Source organism: Thyridium curvatum, assembly GCF_004353045.1.
Source record: "Thyridium curvatum strain D216 chromosome Unknown NODE_6_length_784332_cov_80.453264, whole genome shotgun sequence".
Classification (NCBI taxonomy): domain Eukaryota; kingdom Fungi; phylum Ascomycota; class Sordariomycetes; order Thyridiales; family Thyridiaceae; genus Thyridium; species Thyridium curvatum.
The window spans coordinates 326,990-352,883 of record NW_022156761.1 but is presented as its reverse complement, the minus strand read 5'-3'; the positions used below and the strand labels follow the sequence as shown (position 1 = coordinate 352,883).

Sequence of the window (25,894 nt, the reverse complement as noted above, 5' to 3'; positions counted from 1 at the left end):
CTCTCTGCACTTTAAACACCTGCCAGCATGAGACTCTTCCGCCTCCTTGCCCTCGCCGTAGTCGGCACGGTCCTCGCCCAGGACACCTTTGACGACCGCCAAGTAGACTCGGACGACTCCTTCGACGTAACCAGGGGCTCTGATCGTCACAATAAGACGAGAACCGGCCCCCATCCCAATGCCAGCAGCGAACCGACCATCCTCAAGTGCATAGAGATCAGGGAACTCACCCGGCTCATCAACATAGCCAACAATGCGACCCGCCTCAACCGCACGACCCACGGCGACGCCACCAAAGCGGCCGCCATCAAGGCCGAGGCATCCAAAGCGGCCCCGACGCTCAACGACCTCAAGGGCAACTCGACCCTCGTGGCGTCATGCCAGCAGTTCTTCGCCCACGAGGACATGGTCGAGCGGTGCGTGCGCATGCACTACTACGAGCGGCTTGAGAAGCTGGCGGCCAACGCGACTCTCCTGGACCACAAGTTCCACGGAGACGCGGCCAGGATCTCGGCGGTCAAGGCCGAGGCTACCGCCGACGCGAGCAAGCTGTCCAGGCTGTCGAGTAATGCGACGCTGACCCAGTTCTGCGCGGCGAGGCGGGACCACGCGCGGTGTTTGGAGCTGGAGAAGCTGCAGAAGGAGGTTGATAAGGCTCAGAACGCCACGTCGACTCGTGGCGGGGCCGGCGCGGACAAGACGCACAAGGGACAGGCGGAGGCCAGCAGTGCTGCCGCCAGGCTCGATGCGCTGAAGAGCAATACCACGCTTGTGAATTACTGCAACTCCCATCGTGAGTAACAGAGGGGTTTCCCTTGATGCAAATGCCGAAAGCTGACAGATTTATTTCCACAGCGAGTTCGGGGAGCACTGGGTCGTCGGGTGGCTCATCATCATCCTCATCTGCAACAACTTCTTCGTCGGGTGCTTCCACGTCCTCTCCGACCTCCTCGTCCACCACGAACTCGGGAGCAGGTCTCATGCCTTGGGGTGTGGAGCTCATGTCATCTCTCGTGGCGCTTGTGCTTTTCGGCGTGTGCTTGATGTGATCTGGCTGGCTGGCTGGCTGGCTGGACGTGTACCTAGGTACACTCGATGACTCTCGTTCAAGTGATATGTATTTGATAGCCTCAATCAACATTGAAATCAGAAATCTGGCAGAACATTTCGCAGACAGCTCGCGCTTCTTCGTATGATCCGAGTGGGCTCCTCAAGCCCTCGGTACCTAGGTAGTAAATGCGGCCAGACAAGGCCAGACAAGTGAACCGGCACGGAAACCAGGTCCACTCACCTCCGGACTGCCTTGATCGTCCCTCTCAATTCGCGACCTGGTCAAGTTTGAGCTTCTAGAAGCATCCCAGAACCATATGTTCCGCGCACGTGTGACGTCACATGATTAGGATGGGAATTTTGAGGGGGGAACAAAGGTTAAGCTTCGCCATTCCTGGCGGTGGAAGAAGCATTGGTGGTGGCAAGGCCCAGGTGGGGTGGGTCGATCAAAAAAAGGTACCTACCCCAAAGGCGCAGAAAAAAAAAAAGGATTCTGCCACCAAGCAGAGCGGTACATTCGAGGAGGCGGTCAGCCACGGGCTTGGGCATGTTTGAGCGCAGCGCGCATGCCGGCGTAGTTAGATCCCCACGATTTCGTTATCCTGTTTCCGTGGGGGATAACGATTCACCCCAGATTCCCTTTTCTTGCCCTTCTTCCTAGCCCCGATCACAACGAAGGTGGTGAAAAGGTTGTAGGGGTGTTCAGACATGGACAGGGGTGAGAGGGGAGGGTACGATAAGCCAGGAGGCTGACTGAGATTATGTTTGTCGAATTACATATGCACTTGCTGCATGCAAGGCAATACGAATAGAAGCGGATGGTGGGCAGCCGCCCGCAGCAAGCATGTGAGATGATGGCAAGGTCTGAGAGAGATGGGACCCTGAAAATAGCAGGATCCTCAGGCGCCCCGAGGTCAGGGACCAAGCCGCCGCTCATTCTGCCGGATTTGGATTTGGCACATATGGAACTTTTTTCCATTTCCGATTGTTGGGGAAACCAGAAAGGTCCACCACTAACTGAGTTCCATACGGAGCCTAGGCTGAGTTTTCTCGGAGCACTCACTGCTACCCGTGTTAGTTACAAAAGGTAGGTGTCATGTACTGCGTGCCTGGCCTATCTATCAGCCGGTGTCAAGATCGGGGTGCCCGTGGCGACTAGGGCCGCTCCTAGTGGTCCGGAACATCGACAGACCAGACGATCACCGAGGTGATAAAGTCGCTTGGAGCGGGTAATGGGCTGTAATGAACCTGGAGAAGAGAAGAGTATCGACCAGACTGGTAACCTGACGGAGAATGAGTCTCGGCCTGTAGGCTGTGATACAACGTGGCAATGCTCAGGGCTTGTCGCTCTGGATGCAGCCTGGACCGAGATAAAGGGGTGTATCACACAGATTGGCTCGCAAACGCTGCTGACAGGACAGAGTCGCAGATTGACACTGCCTGTCTCACACCCCGTGCTGACCAGTACGCAAGGAGGACCAACCTTGGAAGTCTTATCTGTCCGTTCACATGTCCTTCTCCCCCTACCTAGTATTCCCGTTGATTAGCGAATTTTGCAGGGCCTGTTCCAGGGGCGGTAGCGCTTGTCCCCCACCCTCCCCCCCCCCCTCCCCCCCCCCCCGCTAACGTCCCCTGGCTCAAGCCCTCCAGGGCTGCGATCCGCCTAGGTTCCCCAGAAACTGAGGAGGTGGCCTCCCGATATCGATTATTCATGGTTACCTAGATGTAGGTACTTATCATGATAACATGCTCTAGTGATGTCCTGACGGAACCATGAGGAAACCGAACATGGACATGGCCATGTAATGTACCTAACCGATAGTTAGATCCAATCGTCGAACCAAGCATTCGAATATTTCGACCCGTCGAAGAGCCATCCATGGATAATTGCGCAAACTCCGCTGTCACCTTGCAACCAAGGATTCAGGCCAGGGGTAGGAGCGCTGAAGGGTCAGGCGTGCCGTAGACAGAAACTTGGTTCTCCTCGAAGTCTTGACTTGATGCCTTTGCACCAGACACAGCTGCTCCACCCAAGAAAGATACCTAGTCAGTAGAGGCTGAACCGAATGCCAGACATCCTCTTCTTTTCATACTTGTACGGCCGCGAGATAACTGGCACCAGAGTGGCCGAGTGTGGGCAAACGGAGTAAACCCTTGAACATTGAACGCAGAGGACCCCCCACCTAGTGGAAACCGAGGGGCAACGTCCAGGACAGCTTTGTCTGAAAATTTTTGCATGAAATTCCGGCTCACCGCCCTCCTGGCGAGCCGAAAAAAGACTAGCGCAATGCCGCGATAAAGGAGATAAGCAGGGAATCTCAGCGCCATGAGTCGGAAGGGGAGGGTGAGTGGGCCAATCAACCGAGGGGTTATTCTCGAAGCCGCCCAGGTTCCCCTCCAAAACCCATCCCAGGCCCCACTAAAAAGTTTTTTGAGATGCTTCGAAGAGAGAAAAAAAAAAGTAGTCCTCCCACCCCAACACTCTTCGCCGCCGCCGCTCGCCTCAGCACCAACTACTGGCCGCTTGCTGGTACCTACCCAACTTTACTATCTCCCCTCCCTGCCTGCCTGCCTGCGCTTTCTTAAATATCGCCCTGCTCCATTTACTCTGCCTTCTCGTCTTCCTCCCTCCTACACCTCTCATCTCTTCTCTCTCTCTCCATTTCCCATTCTCTCTTCTTGTTCCTTCTTCGCAAGGATACAGAACATCACTTCTTCTCAGTCTCTCTCCAGCTGAGTTGAAACCCTCTCTGACAGAGCCACCTAGAGCAGAATCTCCGAGTTCGACCCTCCATCGACCTCTTTGTTCTGCGGGCCTGCCGTCTTTTTGTCGCGATACGGTTTTTCGATACCCTCCCTCAATAGACAAGGCAAAATCACCACCGACACTCGATAGACTTTGACACGTCTCTTCGACCGGTTTTTAGATCTCTATCATCTTGCATAGATCCCGACAAGTTTCCGACTATCCTCCCTCGATCTTTTTCAGATACCCCCACCACCAAAAACAAAAATTACAATAATGCCTGCCGCCATGGACGCAAAGACTGCCTCTGAGAACGCCAAGTCCGTCAAGGTCCTGGACGACCTCATGCAGCGTCTCACCATCTCCAAGGAGGCCGACGCCGTCAAGGAGGCTTCCTCAGCCCTTGCTGGCTTCATCAACGGCGACATCGAGGACCTCGATGTTCCCACCAAGTAAGTTCCATGCCACACCCCAAGCACCCAAACAAAAAAAAATTCGCCCGCCTATCGCTTCACGTTTCGCCCCTCCAAATCCTTCCCTACCATTCCCGCAACTGCTTGCTACCGCCTGTTTTACACTGCCCCCACACTGGATGAACCCGCCAGCCAGGGTGTCCCGCACTGCCCCTCGCTATTTCCAATACACCGCATTTCTGCCGCCCGCACAGAATTTTTTTTCTGGCGGTGTCGACGGTTGCATAACTGCAGGGACCGAGATTCTTTCTCGACCCCTCGCAGATCGCGCATCCCGCCGTCAAAAAATCAGCATGGCGGTTTCACACTTTGCCTATTTCCATTGGCAGCCCAAAAAAAAAAAAAAAAGCAGAAGCAAACGGTCTTGGCCGCAGCATTCGTACCGGCAATCCGGGCCTTGTTTTTTTTCTTTTCTTTTCTTTTTTTTCCCTTGCGTATGATTATTTGGCGGACGTATCTCAATCAATACACATCACCACCGAGCTTTTATTCATTTCCAATTGAGGGGATTCCCGCCCCAGAATCGCCCAGTTTCACAAGCTAACACATGCGACCTTCCCAGGACCATTGAGGCTCTCAAGAAGCAGCTCGGCAACAAGAAGGATGCTGCTGCCCGCGAGAAGGCCCTGAGCGCCATCCAGGCCATTGCCCAGCACTCCGAGGTCTCCTCTCACGTCGAGCCCTTCCTCGTCGTTCTGCTGCCTAGCGTTCTGGCCGGTGCTGGCGACAAGATCACTGCTGTCAAGAATGCCGCCATCGCTGCTGCCCTGGCCATTGCCGAGGCCATCAACCCCAACGCTGTCAAGGCCACTCTCCCCGCCCTGGTCGACTCTCTGCGCAATGCCCAGAAGTGGCCCGAGAAGATGACTGTCCTTGACTTCATCGACACCATCGTCCGCACTGCCCCTGCTCAGGTTGCCTTCCGTGTCCCTGACTTGATCCCCGTCGTCTCCGAGGCCATGTGGGACACCAAGAAGGAGGTCAAGGACCGTGCCTACAAGACCATGGAGACCCTGTGCTCCCTGATCGTCAACAAGGATATCGAGAAGTTCATTCCCGAGGTCATCAAGTGTATCGCCAAGCCCGAGAACGTCCCGGAGACTGTTCACTTGCTCGGTGCCACCACTTTCGTTACCGATGTCCACGAGCCTACCCTCGCTCTCATGGTTCCCCTGCTTGACCGTGGTCTTGCTGAGCGCGAGACTGCCATCAAGCGTAAGGCCGCTGTCATTGTCGACAACATGTGCAAGCTCGTCGACGACCCCAACATTGTCGCTCCTTTCTTGCCCAAGATGATGCCCGGTCTCCAGAAGAACTACGACAACCTGGCCGACCCCGAGGCTCGTGAGAAGACCAAGCAGGCTCTCGACACCCTCGCCCGCGTCGGTAACGTCAAGGACGGCGTCATCCCCGAGGCTCGCAACGACGGCGACATTGCCGTCGTCGCCAAGCACTTCTCGGACATTCTGACTGCCAAGAATGCCCCTGCCGCCAAGTTCACCCCTGTCGTCGAGTACATTGCTGCCATCGCTGGTCAACTCATTGACGAGAAGGAGACTGAGCCCCTCAGCTGGGTCACCAACCTGAAGCCCTTCGTCACCGTTCTTGTTGGCGCCGAGGCTGCCGAGCCCATCGTCGAGGCCCTCCGCAAGAAGGCTTCCCCCGGCCTTGCCGAGGAGGAGGAGCTTGAGCCTGATGAGGAGGAGGGTGAGGACCTGTGCAACTGCACCTTCAACCTTGCCTACGGTGCCAAGATCCTGCTCAACAACACCACCCTCCGCCTCAAGCGCGGCCAGCGTTACGGTCTGTGCGGCCCCAACGGTTCCGGCAAGTCCACCCTCATGCGTGCCATCAACAACGAGCAGGTCGAGGGTTTCCCCAAGCAGTCCGAGGTCAAGACCGTCTTCGTGGAGCACGACCTCGACTCTGCCGATACTGAGATGACCACCATTGACTGGACCATGAAGAAGCTTGCCGAGGCCAAGGTCGACGTCACTCGCGAGGCTGTCGAGAAGCAGCTCAACGAGTTCGGCTTCAGCGACAGCATGATTTCGGGTCTCATCACTGCCCTTTCCGGTGGTTGGAAGATGAAGCTGGCTCTGTGCCGTGCCGTCTTCGAGGCTCCCGATATTCTGCTGCTCGACGAGCCTACCAACCATTTGGACGTGAAGAACGTCAAGTGGCTCGAGGACTACCTCATCAGCTCCCCTTGCACCTCCATCATCGTCTCCCACGACTCGGGCTTCCTCGACAACGTCTGCCAGCACATCATCCACTACGAGCGCTTCAAGCTCAAGCGCTACCGTGGTAACCTGAAGGAGTTTGTCCGCCGTGTTCCCTCGGCCAAGTCCTACTACGAGCTCGGTGCCTCCGAGATCGAGTTCTCTTTCCCCGAGCCCGGTTTCCTTGAGGGTGTCAAGACCAAGGCCAAGGCCATTCTGCGTGCTACCAACATGCAGTTCCAGTACCCCAACACCCCCAAGCCCCAGATCACCGACATCACCTTCCAGTGCTCCCTCAGCTCGCGTATTGCCGTCATCGGCCCCAACGGTGCCGGCAAGTCCACCCTCGTCAACGTCCTCACTGGTGAGCTCATCCCCACCGGTGGTGAGATCTACCAGCACGAGAACATCCGTATCGCCTACATCAAGCAGCACGCCTTTGCTCACATCGATAACCACCTCGACAAGACCCCCTCTGAGTACATTCAGTGGCGTTTCCAGTCTGGTGAGGATCGTGAGACCATGGACCGTGCCAACAAGATCATCACTGAGGATGATGAGAAGGCTATGGACAAGGCTTTCAAGGTCGAGGGTAGCCTGCGCCGCGTCATTGGCATCCACTCCCGCAGGAAGTTCAAGAACAGCTACGAGTACGAGTGCTCGTTCGCTCTGGGCGAGAACATTGGCATGAAGAACGAGCGCTGGGTCCCCATGATGACTGCCGACAACGCCTGGCTACCCCGTTCCGAGCTTCTGGCTTCTCACCAGAAGATGGTTGCCGAGGTCGATATGAAGGAGGCCCTCGCCTCTGGCCAGTTCCGCCCTCTGGTCCGCAAGGAGATCGAGGCCCACTGCGCCAACTTCGGTCTCGATGCCGAGCTGGTTTCCCACTCGCGCATGCGCGGTCTGTCCGGTGGTCAGCGTGTCAAGGTCGTTCTCGCCGCCTGCTCGTGGCAGCGACCTCACTTGATCGTTCTTGACGAGCCTACCAACTATCTCGACCGTGACTCCCTCGGTGCCCTGTCCAAGGCCCTGAAGAAGTTCGAGGGTGGTGTGATCATCATCTCTCACTCTGCCGAGTTCACCAAGGATCTGACTGAGGAGGTCTGGGCCGTCCTTGACGGTAAGATGACCCCTTCCGGTCACAACTGGGTCCAGGGCCAGGGCTCTGGTCCCCGCCTCAAGGCCGGTGACGACGATGAGGAGGAGAAGTTCGATGCTATGGGCAACAAGATTGTCAACACAAAGAAGAAGGCCAAGCTGACCTCGTCCGAGGCCCGCAAGAAGAAGAAGGAGCGCATGGCCCGTCGCAAGCGTGGTGAGGAGGTTTTCTCTGATGAGGACGACATCTAAGCGATGGCCGCTTTGGTGTGCTCACCCCACCTTGCCTTTTTGGCGTGCATTATCCTCTTTTTCTTTGTCCTTCTTCACGTTCAATGAATAATTGGGCCCGGTCATGAAAAGTTGCGGTCTGGTGTTACGGTTCTGGGCATTTTCTGCATCCTGGGTTCTTTTTCTTTTCTTTTGTTTCTGTCCTAATTTCTGCTTGTCGCTTTTTTCATGACTATGATCAGAGCATGTTCGACTCTTAGTCGCCTGTTAGATAGACCTAGATTCCTTCTCTCTGTCATCTTTCTCCCCTTTTCGAGGACTGGAGACCCTCGGGTTGGGTTGGGAAGCAGGGGAGACTTGGTTCGTTACGGCAACACTGGAGAGGGATAACCTGTTCTATTGCCTAGAATAGAATAAAATTGATCAAGATTCACAACAAGCTTTTTTTCTCTTCTCCTGCTCGTGCTAAGATGAAGATTTCGCGACGCTGGCGGTCATTACTCGCGAACCCTGGACGGGTTTTATTATCGTTTCATCGCAAGTGATCAAGTTACTGAGGAACCTTCTACTGCAGCAGGGCATTAGAAGGAGAAATGAGGATCAAGTTGTGACAAAAGGGATAAACGGTACAACTTGACCGGCAATTTCTCGAACGATCCTCAAAGTTGATCAATTCTGTCTTTGAATTATCAATGGGAGCAAGTCGTGGTCTTTGAGTCAATAGTGGGAATATACTCACTCACATGGCTAATTCCAGGAACAATAACCTCATCAACCCATCGTCATGATGATCCTGTTAACAGTGAGGGCGTATCATCGATGTGTTCGCAACATTGCTCTTCACAAAAAAAAAAAAAAAAAAAAGCAAGCGACAGTTTACCACGCGCGAAAGCAGCGCGTCCTCTTTGCAAGTCAAGGACATTCCATTCCGGACGAACTCAACAATCTCAGAACCGTGGCCACGTCTCAGAAGATGGCCTTGGTGTTTTCAATCCTGTATACGTTGAAGAATCTTAGCGACCGCTTGAAGTTTAGGTCTATGAGATTTTACAGTTGGAGTATCAATTCTCATCTAAGATATGACCCTATGGGCTTTCAAGTCTGAATAGGTTCTTCAGTTTCAATATCATCTGCCACTTGCGTCAAGGATACTTTCTTGATTGCTCAGATCCTTGAAAGGAAGCTACAGACACATCATAGAAGTTACCACCAGAGGTCTGGTTCCAGACGCAAAAGTGTCCGACAAACGACCAACATTAAAGCCATCAGGCACGGAGACCTCCGCCACGAAAGCCTCCAATACGGATGACGTAGGTGAGAACGCAAGTAGCACGAGAGCAAGCCATCACAAGACCGCCAATCGAATAGAGATAGCTAAGGGGGTGGTGACGCCAATTTCTAGATCTTGTTTACATACTGAGTCGTCTTGTGTCCTTTCTCATCCACTTACCTAGCCAATTTGGATGCAGCATTCAAGCCCGAGTCTGATATTCTAGGCAGATGAAAAGCCTTTATCATCCTGCCTGCCCGCCCGCCCCATTATCTTCAGTTCTATAGAATCTTCATCACTTAAACGTTCGTGTTGCACCCTCACCTCCTCCGTCTTGAGAACTCCGCCGTGGTTGGGAGGTATCCTGGTTCGACTAGTCCCCGCCTCCTGCAGAGCTTCTTGAGACTCTTCCCAACCGGAATTTGACATGATGAGGACGGAGTTCCGGCCATATCTTGAATGAGGGGCGAATCGCTTGGACCGTCTGGCATCAGATCCTTGGTTCATATCTGCCGTGCCTGCGTGGTTGGGCTTCGTGCTGCCTGATTTGTATCCGGAGCGACTTGACTTGATCTCTCGGTAGAGCATACGCCTTTATCCAATTAGCTGAGAGATCTTGACTTGTGAAAGGGTTTTTACTTACAGGATCGGAATGGAGACTGCCATTATCGACGCAGCGGGCTCGGTCAAGGTCCAAATAGTAAGGTCGACCCGTTCATATGTGAAGTCGGGACTGCTCATCTTGACGACTAGGACTGACTTGACAATGCCCGTGATACCAGCTCTGAGTTCAGGTCAGCTTTAGTGCAGGTATCTAGGAGCCTTGGGAGTTACTCACATAGCGCCTAAGCTCATTGCCGCAGCGACGCCGAATCTCTCGCGGCGCCTCATTTTCATGCCCACGAGGATCTGCCATGGCAGGAGAGCCAAGACAAAGTCTAGAATGGCTGAGTAGTCTGTGAATGTTTAGCCGTCGCACCCGGGCACGTGTTCGTCATCTCTTACAAGCGGCAAATAGTTGGAACTTGAGGAGTTTCGATCTATCCCAGCACGTCCCAGGGAACTTGGAGTTCAAAACCTTCTCAAATGGCGTGCATTTGGCAAGGCCAAAGATCCAAACCAGGTTCATCGATATATTGACTGTTACGATGACAAAGATGAGGAAGTACCTCATCCAAGTACTCGTGGAAATCCTATACAGCGTGAGGGCGAAAGACGATTTGCTGGTCGTGGTTGCTATGATCCCGAAGGTGGCGACGAGAATCGTGTTGAGGTTGATGGTCCTCAAGTTCTCATCGCTGATGGTGTCGATATGGCGACCGAAGCCCAGCGAGACGATGTAGGTATTGATCGAGACGGCGATCGCCAATGTCCCCTGGTTCGTAGTCCCATGAGCTTGCAGGCCCAGCATGCATAATCAGGGACTTGTAAGACTTACCCATGAGACGATCAGCAGGTGGTCGTCCCACCACAGACCTCTGCCTCTCCACATCTTGCAGTAGATGCGCAAGAAGAGCAAGATCGCGGCTGCAGCTGTGAGCGACCAACATGCGGCCACAAGGCGAGTCCCTCTCTCATCGGCCATGGCGACGATACCTAGTGCACGTAAGCACAGGAGACGACGAATAAGTCGGGAGGTGGTTCCAAGGCAAGGGGGAGGCTCCATCCACGCTGGGTTTATTAGTGAACGAGGCCAGGGGAAAGGGGAGGGGGTCATCACTACAAGTAAGCTTCTTTCTCCCCACTTGTTCGTTCCTGGGTTCTAGCTGTTGGGTGGTGGAATGGTGGCGCTCCAGGCGTACGGTTAGGTTCTCTTAGCCTGATTCGGAGACACCAGTGGAATGGTGGAACACTTACGGCGCCCGATCAGGAACCGGTTCTCTTGGACTTTTTCATGCAGGAGTGGATCTACTCCAAGGTAGGTAGACTACAAGTACGTGCATTGCAAACGCCCCTCTCCTTAAACAGGACTGCTTGCATTACTCGTCCCCAAGCCAGAGCAAGTTAGGTCTTTTCTATTGCCGGGTTGTGTGTAATTAGTACAATCTTTGGAACGTTGCTCGCACTACCATCGGCAACCACCGATTGCGCGCTAGGGAGGACAACATTGTTCTGGAATCTGCATGGTGCTGAAGAATCGGGAGCCTTGCCATCTACAATACTTGTACTTGGACAAGTTCACAAACATCATCAAGCAACATCGGAGTCCAATAGAAGTAGCCCGTTTTCTGGCTTTCTGCGCTTTGACATTTGATTTATGACATACGAGGTGAGCTGAGAAGAGGGACCCATCCGACATGGTCTGCTTCCAAGTTGTAAGCCACGCGATCTCTGGGCGTCCTCGACACGGGGCACCGAGATGGTGCCATGGCAGGTTTGCTAGGATCCGCAAGTCCCCCTTCAGACTTTGTTCTTGACTACTCCGTAGGCAGGCGATGTAGCCTGAAAAGATAGTTATTCCACTGCGAGTCAATGAACCCATAGTATTGTCAAGATAAAATCTGGGTGCGATGGTATGTGCGTTGTTAAAAGCTTATTTGTCGGACTGCAAGGGTTCGGATCGAGCGTCGAGCATAACATCGCTGATCTGGAGGAAAACCCAGTTTCGGCAAATCCGCGGATCCATAGCTGGGGATCGTCATGCTATGGAGACAGGCAAGGGGTATTTGGATGGGCGCTTTGACGCTATGATTGACACGGACTTACCTACAAGACTATGGGATCGGCAGGACACAGAGTAGCCAAATCCAGTTCAAGTTACCTTACTTCGTATCTTTTCCTCATTGCCTGTGGCTTGGACACCAACGCTTCAGCTGAGACAAACAAGTCAAAGGTGAATTGTCTGCCTTCGCTGAGATGCTTTCTTCGCGCGTGGCAACCATCGCCGCCTTTCTGGGGGCTGTGGCTTGCATTGCAGGGACCACTTCTGCAGCTGCTTGCCCTCCTACCGCCAAGCTGAGCACCGGCACCTATTATGGCGTCCAGAGCACCGAGTATGCTCAAGACAAGTTCCTCGGCATCCCATACGCTCAACCTCCAGTCGGCCGTCTCCGGTTTGCCTCACCAGAGCCTCTGACGGAGTCGTTTGGACAGCGCAATGCCACCAATTTCGGCTGGATGTGCATCGGCTATGGATCAGACACGGCCAATCTGGGCAATCCGGTTAACGAGGATTGTTTGACACTCAACGTTGTTCGTCCTCGGGGCGTCAAGGCTGGTGACAACCTCCCTGTGGGTGTCTGGGTACATGGCGGCGTAGGTTTAATCCCCAAAAGCATCGACGCCCCGTTGATACTGACATTCCTCTGATAGAGCTATGTTATGGGCGGTTCCCGTGACCCCAGATACGATCTCGGTGCCATCGTCGAGCAGTCTGTCAAGGAGCAGAAGCCGATCGTCGCCGTGTCCATCAACTACCGTCTGCAAAACTGGGGCTTCCTCTTCAGCAAAGAGATGCAGAATGCCCGAGCTGGCAACATCGCATTCAAAGATCAACGCATGGTTCTTCAATGGCTTCAAGACAACATCGCCTCTTTTGGCGGCAACCCCTCCAAGGTCACCATCTGGGGAGAGTCCGCTGGCGCCCGGTCCCTGGGCATGCAGCTTGTGGCCCACGACGGTCAGCATGGCAACCTGTTTCAAAGCGCTATTCTTGAGAGTGGTAGCCCGATAGCCATTTTCAACAATGCCACCGGCTGGCAGCCGTACTTTGATGCTCTTGTCGCGAAGACCGGCTGCTCCGACGCGGGCGACCGGCTGAACTGCCTGAGAGATCTGCCCTGGCAAACCCTGAACGCCATTTTCAATGGCTCCAACCCCCTGAGCGTCACAGCACCTACCCTCGGCGCCGTCATTGACGGTGACTTTATAACTGCTCAGGCCTCAGCCCTTCTGAAGCAGGGCAAGTTCGCCCACGTTCCCCTCTTGACCGGCAACAACTTTGACGAGGGTACGGCGTACGCCAAGCAGGGCATCAGCACCGACGCCCAGTGGACAGCATGGCTCAGCGGTCTTGGGCTCTCTGCCACCCAGATCCACCAACTCTCGACGCTCTACCCTGATGACCCCGCCGTTGGCATCCCCGCATCATATGAAGGCCGACCTCCGGCTTCTCCGTACGGCCTCCAGTTCAAGCGCGTCGCCGCACTTGCTGGAGACTACCAGCAGCACAGCGGCAGGAGGAGCCTGGTTGAGACATATGCGGCTGCTGGTCTTCCCGTCTACTCTTACCTCTGGAATGTCATCGTTAATGGCCTTCCCAACCCCATTTACGGCGCAACTCACTTCCAGGAGGTCGCATTCGTCTTCAACAACGTGAACGGTCGCGGCTATTCTGCCAATCCCTTCGAGGGTAAGCCTGAGACTTACATCCAGCTTGCGGATCTTATGAGCAGGATGTGGGTTAGGTTCATGAGCGATGCCAACCCCAACATCGACGGCACCGAGTGGCCGCAGTACACGAGCTCCAACCCCGAGAACTTGGTGTTTGATACGAACAAGACAAATCTACGCTACACCGCCACGGACGATTACAGAAAGGCACAGATCAGATATCTGCTTGACAGTGTGTTTGTATAAATCAGCTTAGGCCGTATTAGGTATAAGATTCTGGAGGTTGTCACTGTGCAAATGCAAGATAATTAGCGTCAATTCAATAAGATTACCACAGTGAAAAACTAGTATCACGGATGGAGTAGTCAAATCTTTCAGACACCAGGTATCGACGGCGGCAATAATTCCAGCTGGGTATTTGTCTGTTCCCTCATCAAAGAGGCCCTGTCTGGGTCAGCGGCGCTGGTGGCAGCCCCTGAAATTTGGCACGATCTACGTGGAGGACCGACCGTAACTTGCGGATACCGGGCTCGTCTCGCGTGTCGACCCATCGCTGGCTGCCCCGCCTGGTTTGGATCGATCATCATCAAAGTGCCAAAGGACGTCACTGTCTGAATCGAGCGCATTCTTCCACCTGCACTACTACTTCCTAGAATATCGTGCGACTTAAAGCAGCAGCGGGACCCACCTAAACAACTTGGAAGTGTTCAAACAACTCGAACGGAGCTCTAGAAGTCTCTTTGTCCCCCCCACCCCCCAACTGGTTGAGCCGAAGGCGGATCGCATTTTGTTCAACGAATTCAGCTAGGTTTCTTCTAGGAAAAGGTATAGAGATGTTATTGCTAGAACAGCTCTGAAAACTTTCGTTTCAGATGCCAGGGGTCCATCTCCACATCCTCATCCTCAGCAACTCTGCCATACCTTCTGTGTAGTTCTGTGATATCATCTGGATTGACAGTCGACCGCCGTAGAATGAATCGACTGGGATTGTGTCCATCATCGTCCAAGATGACAAGGTCAGCCGCGTGCGGAAGAATCTTGCTCTTCATCGACGCGCTCCCGTGTTGGTGGACGATATGGACGATAGTGTCCCCCCTCGGCTCGACGCTGTGCGGTGCCTGGTCGAGTACCAACTCTACCAGCTCGCGACAATCCTCTGGTGTTTCTACCCATAGCGGAGTATCTCCAGCGTAGTTCCTAACTGATGTGTCTGCCCCAAGCTGTAGCAGCATTCTCACTGCCGCAGCGGTGCAGGCTCTCACGGCCCAGTGCAGCGCCGTGTTTCCTTCGCACCCTCGAGAGTTTATATCAGCGCCGCGGCTAATGAGGAAGCTCAGAAGACGTAGCAGACTGGGGCCGAGCCGTTCACTGTTGTCCTGTGCATCATCACCGTCATCCAGTCCACCGTCTTGTAGCGTATTATTCTCCAGAGCTAGATGTGCAATGGTCTGGGCCTCAGAGTCCAGCGCGTGGATATCAGCCCCATTCTCAAGTATCAATAAAATGTCCGAGATCATCCCAAGGGCGGCGGCTATGTGTAGCAGTGGATCGCCGTCCACAACATGCGCGCCCGTGTGGAGTTCGAGGAAACGGGTCATGACATCTGTGATATGGATCCCTGCAACGACTCTTGCTATCTTAGCTGCTGGAGACAGGTTGCTCCCGCGGTCCCAGCACCTGCCTCGAAACTGCGTATCGAGGAATTTATGTTGGGTCCGAGAAAGGTACCAATGCTGCCGGGTCCAAAAGGGGTATCCCGGCTCGTTTGGCACTATTTGGCAGAGCTCCCAGACCTTGTCAATCAAGGTTTGCCTTCCTCCAGCTTTCGCCGAGGAGCTGAGATGGGTTCTCCAACTCTCCAGAGCATACCACCAGAATGGGCCGCACGAGCTGTCAAAATCATGGCCGACTGTCGTACATGCTCCAGGGCTCCATGAAGGCAAAACCCACTGGATCTTATCAACTGTATCATCCTGGGAATGAACATGCGGAACCTCATTCCTCAAAGCAGATGGTCCAGTATACGCGAAAGCTGGAATCAAGGGAGCCCTGCAATTCTGAAGGGAGCGTTCCACGCACACCATATATGATATGCAGGCCATTGCCAAGGTGCAGTGGGCAGCATCTATTGTGAAGGAGTGTTGCCATCCCAACCCCCGCGGAGGTCTTGAGACTTGACTTGCAACCTCGTGGAAATTGAGAAGGAATGAACGAGCGGTCTGGTGAACGAGAAAAATTTCAGAATGAATAATCCTGATGAAGTGACCGCCTAATGACTTCACGTAATCCTCACATGGATACTTGATGTCGTTAGCAACGTCCTCCAAAGTGCAATGTGCAGGAGACGACGCGAGAGCAGTGCCCATTTCGAGGATCGACAGAGGCCGAGATCCAGCGAGTATTATCTCGACCATCTTCCGCGTGTCAGAGTGATTGCCAATTTTCTTGAGCAGGTGGTTGTATACTGAATATATGCTGTGATCGCTGAGAAGCTGCCGTATCTCTTTTCGAGATGTGCCCCCTTGTGTTTGATTGCGGTCTTTGAGGATTTGTATCATCAGGGTGACCCAAAGAAAGGTGTTATCCGCCCCATGCTCCAGACTTTCTCCAAACTCGTTGAGCAGGTCGTGTGGTATGCCATCCTCTTCCAATCCACCTAGTAAGTGGCGTATGACTAACGAGACATCCTTTCCGATTGATTCTATCTCATTCTCTCCTCGAAGGCGGATAGTCATCGGCTGGCGCTTCAGAGTGTTCTTGATCAGGTTCTCTGGACGGCTGAGCATCAAGATCTTGAGGAACTGCGAGGCTCGTGTAGGTTCGTTGTCCGCCTGATAGAGACTGTTTATAGCCTGGAGCAGCCCACGTAAATGAGCCTCTGAACACTCATCTAGCCCGTCGAAGACAATTATGAAGCTGGGAGACTCAGGGTCACGCGTGATTGAGGTCAGAACTTGGACAAGCGTGTTGAGCTCGCTCATCACTGCTTCACCTTTCGCCTCAAATGAAGGGAGAAAATGCCGCATGAGAGCACGATCCCTTGTAAAGATCTGATGTAAGATCGCACGGAGGGCGAGAACGGTGCTTTCTTGTTCGCTGATCCCTTCCTTGAAGAAGAAATGACACACGGAGAATGGTGGTTTCTCCGGAAAGCTAATAGTACGCAGGCGATCGACGAGGAACTTTGCGAGAGTGGACTTGCCACAGCCCGCGTCTGCTGATACCCATAACAAACATGAAGTGTCGCCTTCGCTCCAGCTTCGGTATTGTGGATGTCTCAGGACCCACTCGCAAGTCCCTGGAACACTTTCGACGTTGAAGTCCTTGAAAGATTCATAATTCCCCGGGTAAAGTTGCTTCAGGCAGAGCCTCTGTTCCGCATGTGACAGGGCTAGAATAGCATTAGTTGCGTCGTCTCGGAAGCTCTCTGTTGAACTCACTGGATACGAAAGTGGCCTCAGTCCACAACATGTCTTCACACACCTGGCCTATGTAACGTAGGACGGTTTCTCGTTGCAGCTCATATTCTTTGGTGTTTGAGAATCGGCATATCGACCGATGGTCACCAGGAAGGGGAACGACTGTCTCGTTTGGAACGAACAGGGTGGCGGAAGATTTATCGACAACCTAACGGGTATCAGACTCTGCAGCCAGGATGGCGTCTTAAGGGTCTAGCCTACCATCGTGTTTAAAGGCGGTAACGCTTGTGTCTCTAGGAAACTGAGTATACTCAAACCTTTCCCTCGGTCTACGAAGGACGTTGATATGTCGTATAGGACCTCTGACTGCGTTCGAAGGCTATCCAGCAATTGTGTGTTCGCATTGACCCCCGGAGAGGCAGCTTTTAAGATTCTGCCAAGTATACTTGTCCAATCCGCTATGGAAGAACCCCGATGCGGGGTGCCGAAGAATGCCACACCGCGGACCTTCTGCAATGTCTGTTCGTATCGATCTCGTTCGCGTGCGCGAATAAGAGCCTGAGACGTTCATCAACGATTCTTTGCTGTAGAAGTCTTAGACCCGAACCAGCCTACCTTCTTGAAGACGATGCCGCCCAGGCTATGACAAATAAACAGCAGGGGACGTTCTTTCTCCGCCACTGATGATCGTTCCGCCATAAGGTCTTGGAGCAGCAGATCGGCGAAATCCCCAATGCTCGCCTGCGACTTGGCAAATACAGCAGAGTCGTAGCTGTATGACATGACGCGGGCTTTAGGTACCTCGCGGGGTAGGCTTCTCTCCAGCCAGTTGCATGCTGGGCTGGATCTTGTTGCTGGAAGTGTCCAGGTATGGTAGTAGTGTCCGTTGAGGCCGTGCAGAGCAACAATGTCAATCAAGCCCGCCTCGTCATGTGGCTTTGCGACCAGGACATGCATTCCATAGCTGCAGTCACCCTGTACGGCTGCGTCGGGTGTGAACGAGCTTGTGGACGAAGCTGGGTCCTTGGATGCATCATCAATTTGCATCGATGAAGCTTCCTTGCCAACATGAAGTTTTCTGCGAACGAAGCGCCTCATACTCGGCCGGTGACGCTGCAAGAGAGGGGTCTGGCTTTTGAGTTTGAATTGCCGTCGATCGGCAGCCACATGTGTGCCTTGCTCGATGAGTAAAGTGCTTTTGGGTGGCATTGCCCTGACGCGCGCTTCTGTGCCTCATGATCTGCCCCTCTTTCAGCCTCGAAGTTCAACCACCAATCACAGCGTTCTCATCAAGCCAGTCAAGGCCAGCTGAAAATATCGGCGTCTCTCATTGGAATCCTATGAAAATACGCCATAGGGATAATCAAAGAACTGGTATACTTGCCGCAATGCTCTCTGAGGAAGTACTAGAAAGTGTTGGACCGGTTCAAACGTCTCCATCACTCGATCCATTGTAACAACACATTTTCTTTACTTTGACAACATCACGGGTTATCCCTGTACCTGAAACTGATGAGTTTGATGGAGGGGAAGTACTTATACTACCAGGTCGTCCCCTGATCCATAACCTGACCGGGTGGAGTTCTCAACAGCCGAGAATACCACTTGGAGCCTCGTCGACAGTCATTTTGGCCGAGTACTGATAAGCGCCATATGGGCGTTTCGATATCTGAAGAGATATGCCGACTTGTCAACTGACGGTACCGTGCGAAGACGCAGAGCTAACGCGTGGGCCCAAAACCTCAGCCTGGTCATAATAATCTGGTCTCGTGCTCGGCCGACATCTGTACTCACACGCGCTTATTTCGAACCTATCATACTGCCCACATGCTGACCAAGCACTAGGTTATGTTGGAAGGTGGCTTGTGTTGACCTAGACCTCTATTCATTGGTCGTTTGCCTGCCCAGACACGTTTACAGCGCCGCCCATTGTCCAGATTCGCGCTCCCATCTATATGTGAGGCGCTTCCAACTGAGAAGAATTGTTCCTTCTCAGCCAATAGATAATAATCCGATTCAATAGGAAGGTATGGACACTATTTTGGGCATCTGAGCCCGTTGCTGAGCTGTGAGGCTGGGCAGCATGATTGCCCAGAGAGCCTGAAATATAAAATAGAAACTTGGTCCCACTCAAATACCGTTCCTACCCTGCTATCTCTTTCCCTGTCCATACTTTGTTGTTGCACAGTTTCATAATCATCATGACTGTTATCATGCGACTCGTTCTCGTGATATTCCTACATTTATATGCGAGTCTAAGTTGCTGTACAACTACAGCTCCTCCTCCAACGACATTTGATAGCAGCCGAAACCCGCCCCGTGCTCCGGTGACACAGTCTATACCTCCTGCGGCTCCCCCGAATTTCTATGCATGCTTCAGTGGCTCTTCAGGTCCCAGTGGTAAGTAAAGAATTCCAGCTCTCGTGAGAAGCATACATGGGTCCTCAGACCATAACATAACCTGGTAACAGTCCTGTACTGCGAGCCTGGCCGAATCTTTACCTCGAGAGATCAATGGGCGGGCTGCTATGACGTGGATATAGGGTGGTATTACTACACCGCATGCTCAAGTGGTTCCATGAGGGGATTTGACGGTACATCGACATGGATCTGGTAAGTATATTCTCAGCTATTATGCCTCAGATAAAGCTAAGACGCACAGTCCCTCTACGGCCAAGAATTGTGGCCTTCGCGAAGTTGAAGTCGATGGTGGCCAGAGCACCCTCTCTGAATACATTTGTGCTCCTAGAGAAAGTACCTTCTTTGGCACGCGTTACAACAAGTGTATGTGTCTAAGCATGAAGAGAAAGAGCTCAAGAGTTCCGAGGGTTTCATTCAGAAAGCTGATGACAAATATAGTGGCCTTAACGGCGCAAGGATCTCCTTCGGGGTTCGTGACGTCTGTATCGTCTCCCTCCACCCTAAAATTGGTCCCAACCACAACGAGTACGTTGCTCTCTCGCACGTCTTTGAGCACGAACCAGCCGAGTACAGAACAGAGTGGGATGCAACCTGATTTGGCCTCTGGCACGAGCCAACCTGGGATAGCTTCGACGGAGAACAAATCTCATACAACGTCGAGAGCGAACTATCCAGACACTACTCCAAGCGTGAAGCTATCTCAGACGACTTCGCGGGACGGCTCAGACATAAACAAGGACCATAAGGTCTCCGATAGTAGCTCAGGGCTATCGCGAGATTCTAAGGTCGGGATAGCGTGTTCGCTCGGTATTGGGATACCAGCGCTCATAGTTGCATTTCTGGCATGGCGATGCCCTAGGAGACGATGATAGGAGCACGAAGGATAGGCAAAGAAGGGATGATCCGAACAAAAGAGTCAATTCAGAGGTGGATGCAGCACGCACAACAAATAATAACACTATCAAGCCCCCGGTGACCTCAGCGATCTATCTATTAGATTGTTTAACTCGCTGTTGCAACTCAACACACCCAGATTCTATCATGTTAGGCCCTATCACCACTGAAAGCTCTCTTCAAAGTACTCTATACGCGGCAAAGTATGCACTATCCTCGCCGCCACCGCTCTTCTAGTATCATCCGCCATCTTGCCTGGACCACTCGCAACGACCGCTAGACTGCCATCTTGAGCGACATCTAGTGCTGCGTCAAGGACTTCTTCGACTTTCATCCGCGTGGACTTCCACTCTGCGAGGCGGAAGATAGCATCGTCACTCCTTTCACTGCCGTCAGCCCCTGTGACATACACGAATATCTTCACTCGATCGCAATTGAGAGCGTCGTTAAGTTCGCGGTTGAGCACATCGACGGCCAGTGCCGGCTGCCGGATGGTCCAGTGAATCTGGATTAACCTTGGCAGCGGTGAGGATGTGGTAAGTTGCTGTAAGTACGACAGCGGAACCGCGATACCGCTACCACCGACCAAGAAGACTACCTTGCTGAAGTGTTTCAGAGGCAAAGTCTCTCCGTACGGCCCGTCGACCGCAATCCTCACCCTAGCTGGCTCAGGGTGCCTTTCTTCTGCGTACCCCTTTAGCCGTGACGTAAAGCTCTCATAAGGTCGAATCAGGAACGTCATTTCTTGAGTACATTTCTCTGAATCTTCCACGATGGAGTCCGAGCAATTAGGCCCATGGCGTAGCAGGGGCGATGTCTCGTCTCCCGATTCCACATCGTAGTGAGCGCCTCTAGACACCGATGCTACCGTGAAGGGGTGACTCTCCCAGAAATTCCACTTGTTGAGCACCATAAGGTAATAGAAGGTTCCGGGCTCAATGCGATAAAAACTTAGGGATACTGGAACGACGAGACGGACCATGTGGGCGTCCCCGTTGTATGTTATCTGGGCAGTTGCGCTCCAGAAACGCGGGCTGAAGGCCACAACTCGAAGGCCACGAACTATCCGGTCAAAAAGCCAGATACAAGCTGGAATATACCAGAGAGGATCGTAAGCGCCTTTGAATATTGAGACGTGCCTTGCGTCAAGATTAGCGTGCAATGTCCCTCTATGAGAGACGGGTCAACCTACCCTAGCATTGTGAGGAGAACCAGGGCAGAGAACACAATATGAACAATAAGGAAGATCTCGTATTGTCTGCGTCTTATCCAAAGCATTGAGAAGCCAATTAGCAAGCTCATGAAGATGGTGGCCTGTGTCAAGATCAGCATCAAGGTAGAGGAGTCGATGGTCTGATAACTGACCAGCTCCCCAGTCCACCAGTACAACATTTTGCACATCTGCCAAAAGTAATCGGTTCCACCCTCTAAGAGGAACGTCAGTAGCAGAAAAACAAAGGGTTTCGGTTTGTGACTGACTCCGTAAGATTAGAATAGTATATCCTATCGAGTGGACGACAGCTTGAAAAGTAGCGACCCGCGCTACCCAGCGGTGAAAATTGTTGTATGTCCCAAAGTGCCATCCAGTGAGCCATATGACAACATTATTCCTCATACCAAAGAGCCAAATGATGGGGAAGTTGGCAAACGACATAATACCCGTCCTATCAGAGACGTGTCGGAACACTTGCTGACTCACGGTAGGGTAGCTTTGGCGACCGCCATCTTAGCAAGTGATGCAGAGACAGAAACAAAAGCGCTGAGCAGAACTCACTAAACGTATCCCGGGAATATCCTATATCCATGTATGGTGCATGCAACATTGACGAGAACAAACAAAACAACAGTTAATGACTGCACTCGAGGAGGTAATGTGCCCCAGCCCGCGAAGTCTTGTACGCAGCGTCGACCAAATGTCGCCGGCATGAAAATATGGCGCTTCAACCATAACGAACTCCGGCTCTGACAGGAGGCCGATCGCGAGGACCAAGTTGCCAGACGTGTAAATGCTCTATTAGCGATGCCCAAAGCAACAACAAACGCCCAGAAAATGCCCATTGCCCAACCGTAGCAGGAATGGTAACGATGCGTGAAGTTATATGAATCCTACCGACATTTTCAGCAAGTCTCTTCAATCACAATGGGGCTCTGAAAGTCCAAAAGAGAAAAAAAAGGAGAGGAGAAAACCAACCAGAGTGCGCATCCAAAGCTCATACCACACCTGTGTTGGCAGCACCACCTCATCCACACTGTGCATACGGTCCAGGCTCTCGTCGAACCTTGCAAACTGGGCTATGTCGCCATCATCAAATCCGTCCACAACATCGTGCGGTGGGATATACGCGCCCCAGATCTCAATACATGTCTCATTCAGGATCGTTGCCTCGGCAAGTCGGACCTCCTCGAGGCAGTGAAGATCCCAGCAGAGATAAAGCGCTTGCTGGTGCAGAAGGCTGCTACACTCTTGCAATTGAAAGTAGGCTCCGTCAGGAGCGTCTGAGAAACGTACCGTCCGAAAGGTCTGGCGACATGCCTTGCCGCAGAGTTTGCCGTCCACCACAGGGGCTGCCGCCTGGGCCAGCCCAGGTGCGAAGCAAGCGTTGAAGCATGCTGCGAGACCCAGGCGCCGAATCTGCATTGTCGCTCGACCTCATGTGAGCATGTGTCTGCTGGTCTCTCGCTTGACGATGTCCGGTTGGTAGTGTGCGTTTGAATGTTGTAACTATCGTGCATTGGGTAATGAAGGATCGGGAGCGGCGTGCGAGCGGGTATTTATCAGATGATCAGATAAGTAACTGCAGTGGGTCAGCATGCATGAATCACGTGGAAACTGGGTGACCGGCCGGTTGTTAAATGTTCCTCTCATTTTACGGTCCAGAGCCTGCCTTGATTTGCTTGGGTTCTAGAAGAGACTTATCGAGTCCACTATTGCATTGCCTATTCTGTTACGAGGGCATAGAGCAGGATTCACTTTCCTGGCGTGCGTGGGCAGCTGACCACGACGCCTCTAAAGCTAGGTTAAATGTGGTTGAAACGTTTGTTTTACATTCTTCTTATGTGTGCTATCAACTATGGTATTTCTGCCAGCAAGGTTCCTGAGGAAAGGCTTGCCAGAAGTGATCTCACATTGGCGACATTATATACAAGTTCAGACCGTGAGAAATCCACCGAATATGGCTTCGAGATCTGGAACTGATCTACTTGCGGTACAGAGCAACCAGCTTCTGCCACACTGTTCTGTTCTCAGACTCAGCAACCACCGCACCATCTTTGCGCTGATCCGGGACCTCGACGAGCTCGCCGTCCAGGCCCTTGTTGTTGACCGCGTTCTGCTGCTTGCCCAGGTAGTAGTCCGGCATGAACAGCGAGGCGAACAGAGTCACACAGGCAAGGCAGATCGAGGCGGTGGTGATGTGCCCGTTGACAATAGCATAAGCGCGGATGGACCCCTGGCGGATGGGGTCCTCCCATTTGTAGTTGCGCAGCACTTTGATGCTGCCGTAGATCTTTTTGAGGGTGGCCTCGGGCACAGTCGGCATCTGCCGGCGCATCTCGTCAAGCATCTGGTTGGTCCAGATGGCAGACGCAACGGCGCTGCCGACACTCGAGCCAAGTGTCGACCACAGAGTGATGATGGAGATGAGCGAGGCGATGTCATCGTGCGAAACCGAGGCCTGCACGCCTACGCGCGCGCCAACGACGTTGAGCGATGAGAGGCAGAAGATGAGCTGCGCGGCGACGAGGCGGGCCGTGTCCTGCGTCATGTCACCACTAGGCTGGATGAGGATGCCGTACCCGAGGACCTTGGCTCCGGCACCAAAGATCATGACGCTCTTGTAGCGATGGGTGGCGCGGTGAACCAGCCCCACGATGGGGCCCACGATACAGAGGCCCATGGTGGTGATGCCAAGGAAGATGGTCCACTGGTAGGTCGTCCACTGCTTGATAATAAGGACGTAGGATGAGAAGTAGGTGTTGCGCACCGACGAGGCCATCTGGTTGAAGGTGTGGATGATGACGCCGGCAATAAAGGCGCGGTTGTTGAGGATGCGCCGCGTCATCATGGGCTTAGGCGCGACGTAGATCTCGAAGAGCACGAAGATGATGAGAGCAACGAAGCCGACGACGATCATGGCGACCATGCTGGGATTGTTCCACCCGCCATTGGCGCTCTTGGCCAGGGTGATAGGCAAAAGGATCAGAGAGAAGGCGAACCCGAGAATAATGAGGCCGATGATGTCGATATCAATGAGGCCCTTATATGCCAGCTTGGCCCAGTATCCGAGGCCCTTGCCAGTAGCCTCGGAGACGCCAGTGCGGACGTCCTTGGAGTCAGCAATGGTGACCATGCCCGCCTTCTCGCCGCGCCGCTGCATGGCGTAGAGGGTCATGATGGCCGGGATGAGGAGGGCGGGCACGAGGATGGCAAACATACCCAGGCCCCATCGCCAGTCGTCGTAGAAACCATCGGCGATGAAACCATTGATGGGCACCGTGACAATAAAGGGCAAGGAAAGACAGGCGCTGAAGAAGCCACGCCATTCCAGCGGAGTCAGATCGGCGACAATGATGTCGCTGAGCAGGTCGAGGCCCGACTTGCCGACCGAGGTGAAGCAGATGCCGACGGTGTACGACGCGAAGGTGCTGGCACTGGCCGCGACGGCAAACCCTACGGCATAAAAGGCCAGGATCACAACGTACGTGGTCGGGCGGGAGGTGATGTCGGCCATCTTGCCGATAAAGGGCTTGCTGATGGCGCGGATGATCTGGGCAGCCGTGTTGACGGTGGCCAGCTCGCTGTGCACCTTGAAGGTCGAGGCGGCCAGGGCGCCAAAGATGGTGGTAGTGATGCCCATGTCGAGAGCGTAGGCAAACATGGTCAGGCCGATCGAGGCGGCGAGCAGCCAGAGCAAGATCTTGCCCTTCTTGCCCGACTTGTAGAGTACCTTGTTGAAGGCCTCGACCCTGCTGACGCCGATCTCCTTGGGGCCGCTGTCCGAGTCGGACGGGGACCCCTGGGCCGAGTCCCGCCGCGAGCCATTGGAGAGGGAGGAGGCGTCGGCCTTGTTGTTGGACTCGGTCACCTGCTGCAGCACGGCCGACTCGGTGGGAGCAGCGGCCGTTGTCTTGGGCTCAAAGCCCGCAGACTTTTCGTTGTCAGCGGGTGCCGACATGGTTTGGTTCTGTGGTCTGCTGTACTGAGCTCCCAGGAGAGCTTCAAATTGGACCCTGAAGACCTTTGAAAGACAACGAGAAAGATTAGAGGAAAAGAAAGAAGAAGAAGAGAGAGAAACGAGGACCAGGGAAGGTGTAATGTCGGCTCGTCACTGTTTTACGCTTTGGGTTTGCAGTGGGCATCCCGGATGAGTTGTTGGTAGCCCGCAGCCATCCGTGGTCTCCCGTCGTAAAGAGTCCGGATCGAACGAGGAAAACCACCAACAGACAGTATTGTACTCCTTTCGTACAGGGTCCCACGTGCGTTAGCGTCACGTCGTGTCGAGTTGGAAATCGATTCTCCCTCTGTCAAGCATGGAGCCTGGGAAGCTACTTTGATCTAGCACGCTCCATTTGCGGCACGGGTGGGCCTAACATGACATTTGAGGCATGGGTTGGATCTGATAAACCAATCGAGGCGCCGCTCACAGTAAATGGTGCACTGTGCTTGAGTCCCATCAGGCAAGAATCGGCAAGTCTCGCGTCGCGCAATACCGACGATCCCTACACCTTGCTGCCAT

General features: G+C 53.4%; 8 protein-coding genes across 8 annotated transcripts; 4 read left to right on the top strand and 4 right to left on the bottom strand.

Moving 5' to 3' along the window:
• Positions 1–27: 27 nt before the first annotated feature.
• On the top strand, positions 28–801 carry E0L32_001586 (uncharacterized protein; the record flags this gene model as incomplete). The annotated part of the gene is made up of 1 exon (XM_031135681.1): positions 28–801. The coding sequence occupies one exon, from the start codon at positions 28–30 to the stop codon at positions 799–801; it is 774 nt and encodes a 257-aa protein (XP_030990837.1).
• Positions 802–4,072: 3,271 nt separating this feature from the next.
• On the top strand, positions 4,073–7,844 carry E0L32_001585 (uncharacterized protein; the record flags this gene model as incomplete). The annotated part of the gene is made up of 2 exons (XM_031135680.1): positions 4,073–4,248; positions 4,832–7,844. The coding sequence occupies 2 exons, from the start codon at positions 4,073–4,075 to the stop codon at positions 7,842–7,844; spliced, it is 3,189 nt and encodes a 1,062-aa protein (XP_030990836.1).
• A 1,471-nt stretch (positions 7,845–9,315) lies between these two features.
• Positions 9,316–10,678, bottom strand: E0L32_001584 (uncharacterized protein; the record flags this gene model as incomplete). The annotated part of the gene is made up of 5 exons (XM_031135679.1): positions 9,316–9,685; positions 9,737–9,877; positions 9,932–10,049; positions 10,099–10,468; positions 10,532–10,678. The coding sequence occupies 5 exons, from the start codon at positions 10,676–10,678 to the stop codon at positions 9,316–9,318; spliced, it is 1,146 nt and encodes a 381-aa protein (XP_030990835.1).
• Positions 10,679–11,949: 1,271 nt separating this feature from the next.
• E0L32_001583 (uncharacterized protein) lies at positions 11,950–13,671 on the top strand (the record flags this gene model as incomplete). Its single annotated transcript, XM_031135678.1, has 2 exons — positions 11,950–12,348; positions 12,406–13,671. 2 exons carry the CDS (start codon positions 11,950–11,952, stop codon positions 13,669–13,671), a joined length of 1,665 nt encoding a protein of 554 aa, XP_030990834.1.
• Positions 13,672–14,267: 596 nt separating this feature from the next.
• On the bottom strand, positions 14,268–18,053 carry E0L32_001582 (uncharacterized protein; the record flags this gene model as incomplete). Its single annotated transcript, XM_031135676.1, has 4 exons — positions 14,268–16,816; positions 16,866–17,052; positions 17,106–17,402; positions 17,460–18,053. The coding sequence occupies 4 exons, from the start codon at positions 18,051–18,053 to the stop codon at positions 14,268–14,270; spliced, it is 3,627 nt and encodes a 1,208-aa protein (XP_030990833.1).
• Positions 18,054–19,057: 1,004 nt separating this feature from the next.
• On the top strand, positions 19,058–19,860 carry E0L32_001581 (uncharacterized protein; the record flags this gene model as incomplete). Its single annotated transcript, XM_031135675.1, has 4 exons — positions 19,058–19,244; positions 19,316–19,457; positions 19,507–19,598; positions 19,649–19,860. The coding sequence occupies 4 exons, from the start codon at positions 19,058–19,060 to the stop codon at positions 19,858–19,860; spliced, it is 633 nt and encodes a 210-aa protein (XP_030990832.1).
• A 459-nt stretch (positions 19,861–20,319) lies between these two features.
• Positions 20,320–22,797, bottom strand: E0L32_001580 (uncharacterized protein; the record flags this gene model as incomplete). The annotated part of the gene is made up of 4 exons (XM_031135674.1): positions 20,320–21,298; positions 21,352–21,586; positions 21,639–21,823; positions 22,376–22,797. The coding sequence occupies 4 exons, from the start codon at positions 22,795–22,797 to the stop codon at positions 20,320–20,322; spliced, it is 1,821 nt and encodes a 606-aa protein (XP_030990831.1).
• Positions 22,798–23,356: 559 nt separating this feature from the next.
• Positions 23,357–25,333, bottom strand: E0L32_001579 (uncharacterized protein; the record flags this gene model as incomplete). Its single annotated transcript, XM_031135673.1, has 1 exon — positions 23,357–25,333. The coding sequence occupies one exon, from the start codon at positions 25,331–25,333 to the stop codon at positions 23,357–23,359; it is 1,977 nt and encodes a 658-aa protein (XP_030990830.1).
• Between the last annotated feature and the right edge of the window lie 561 nt (positions 25,334–25,894).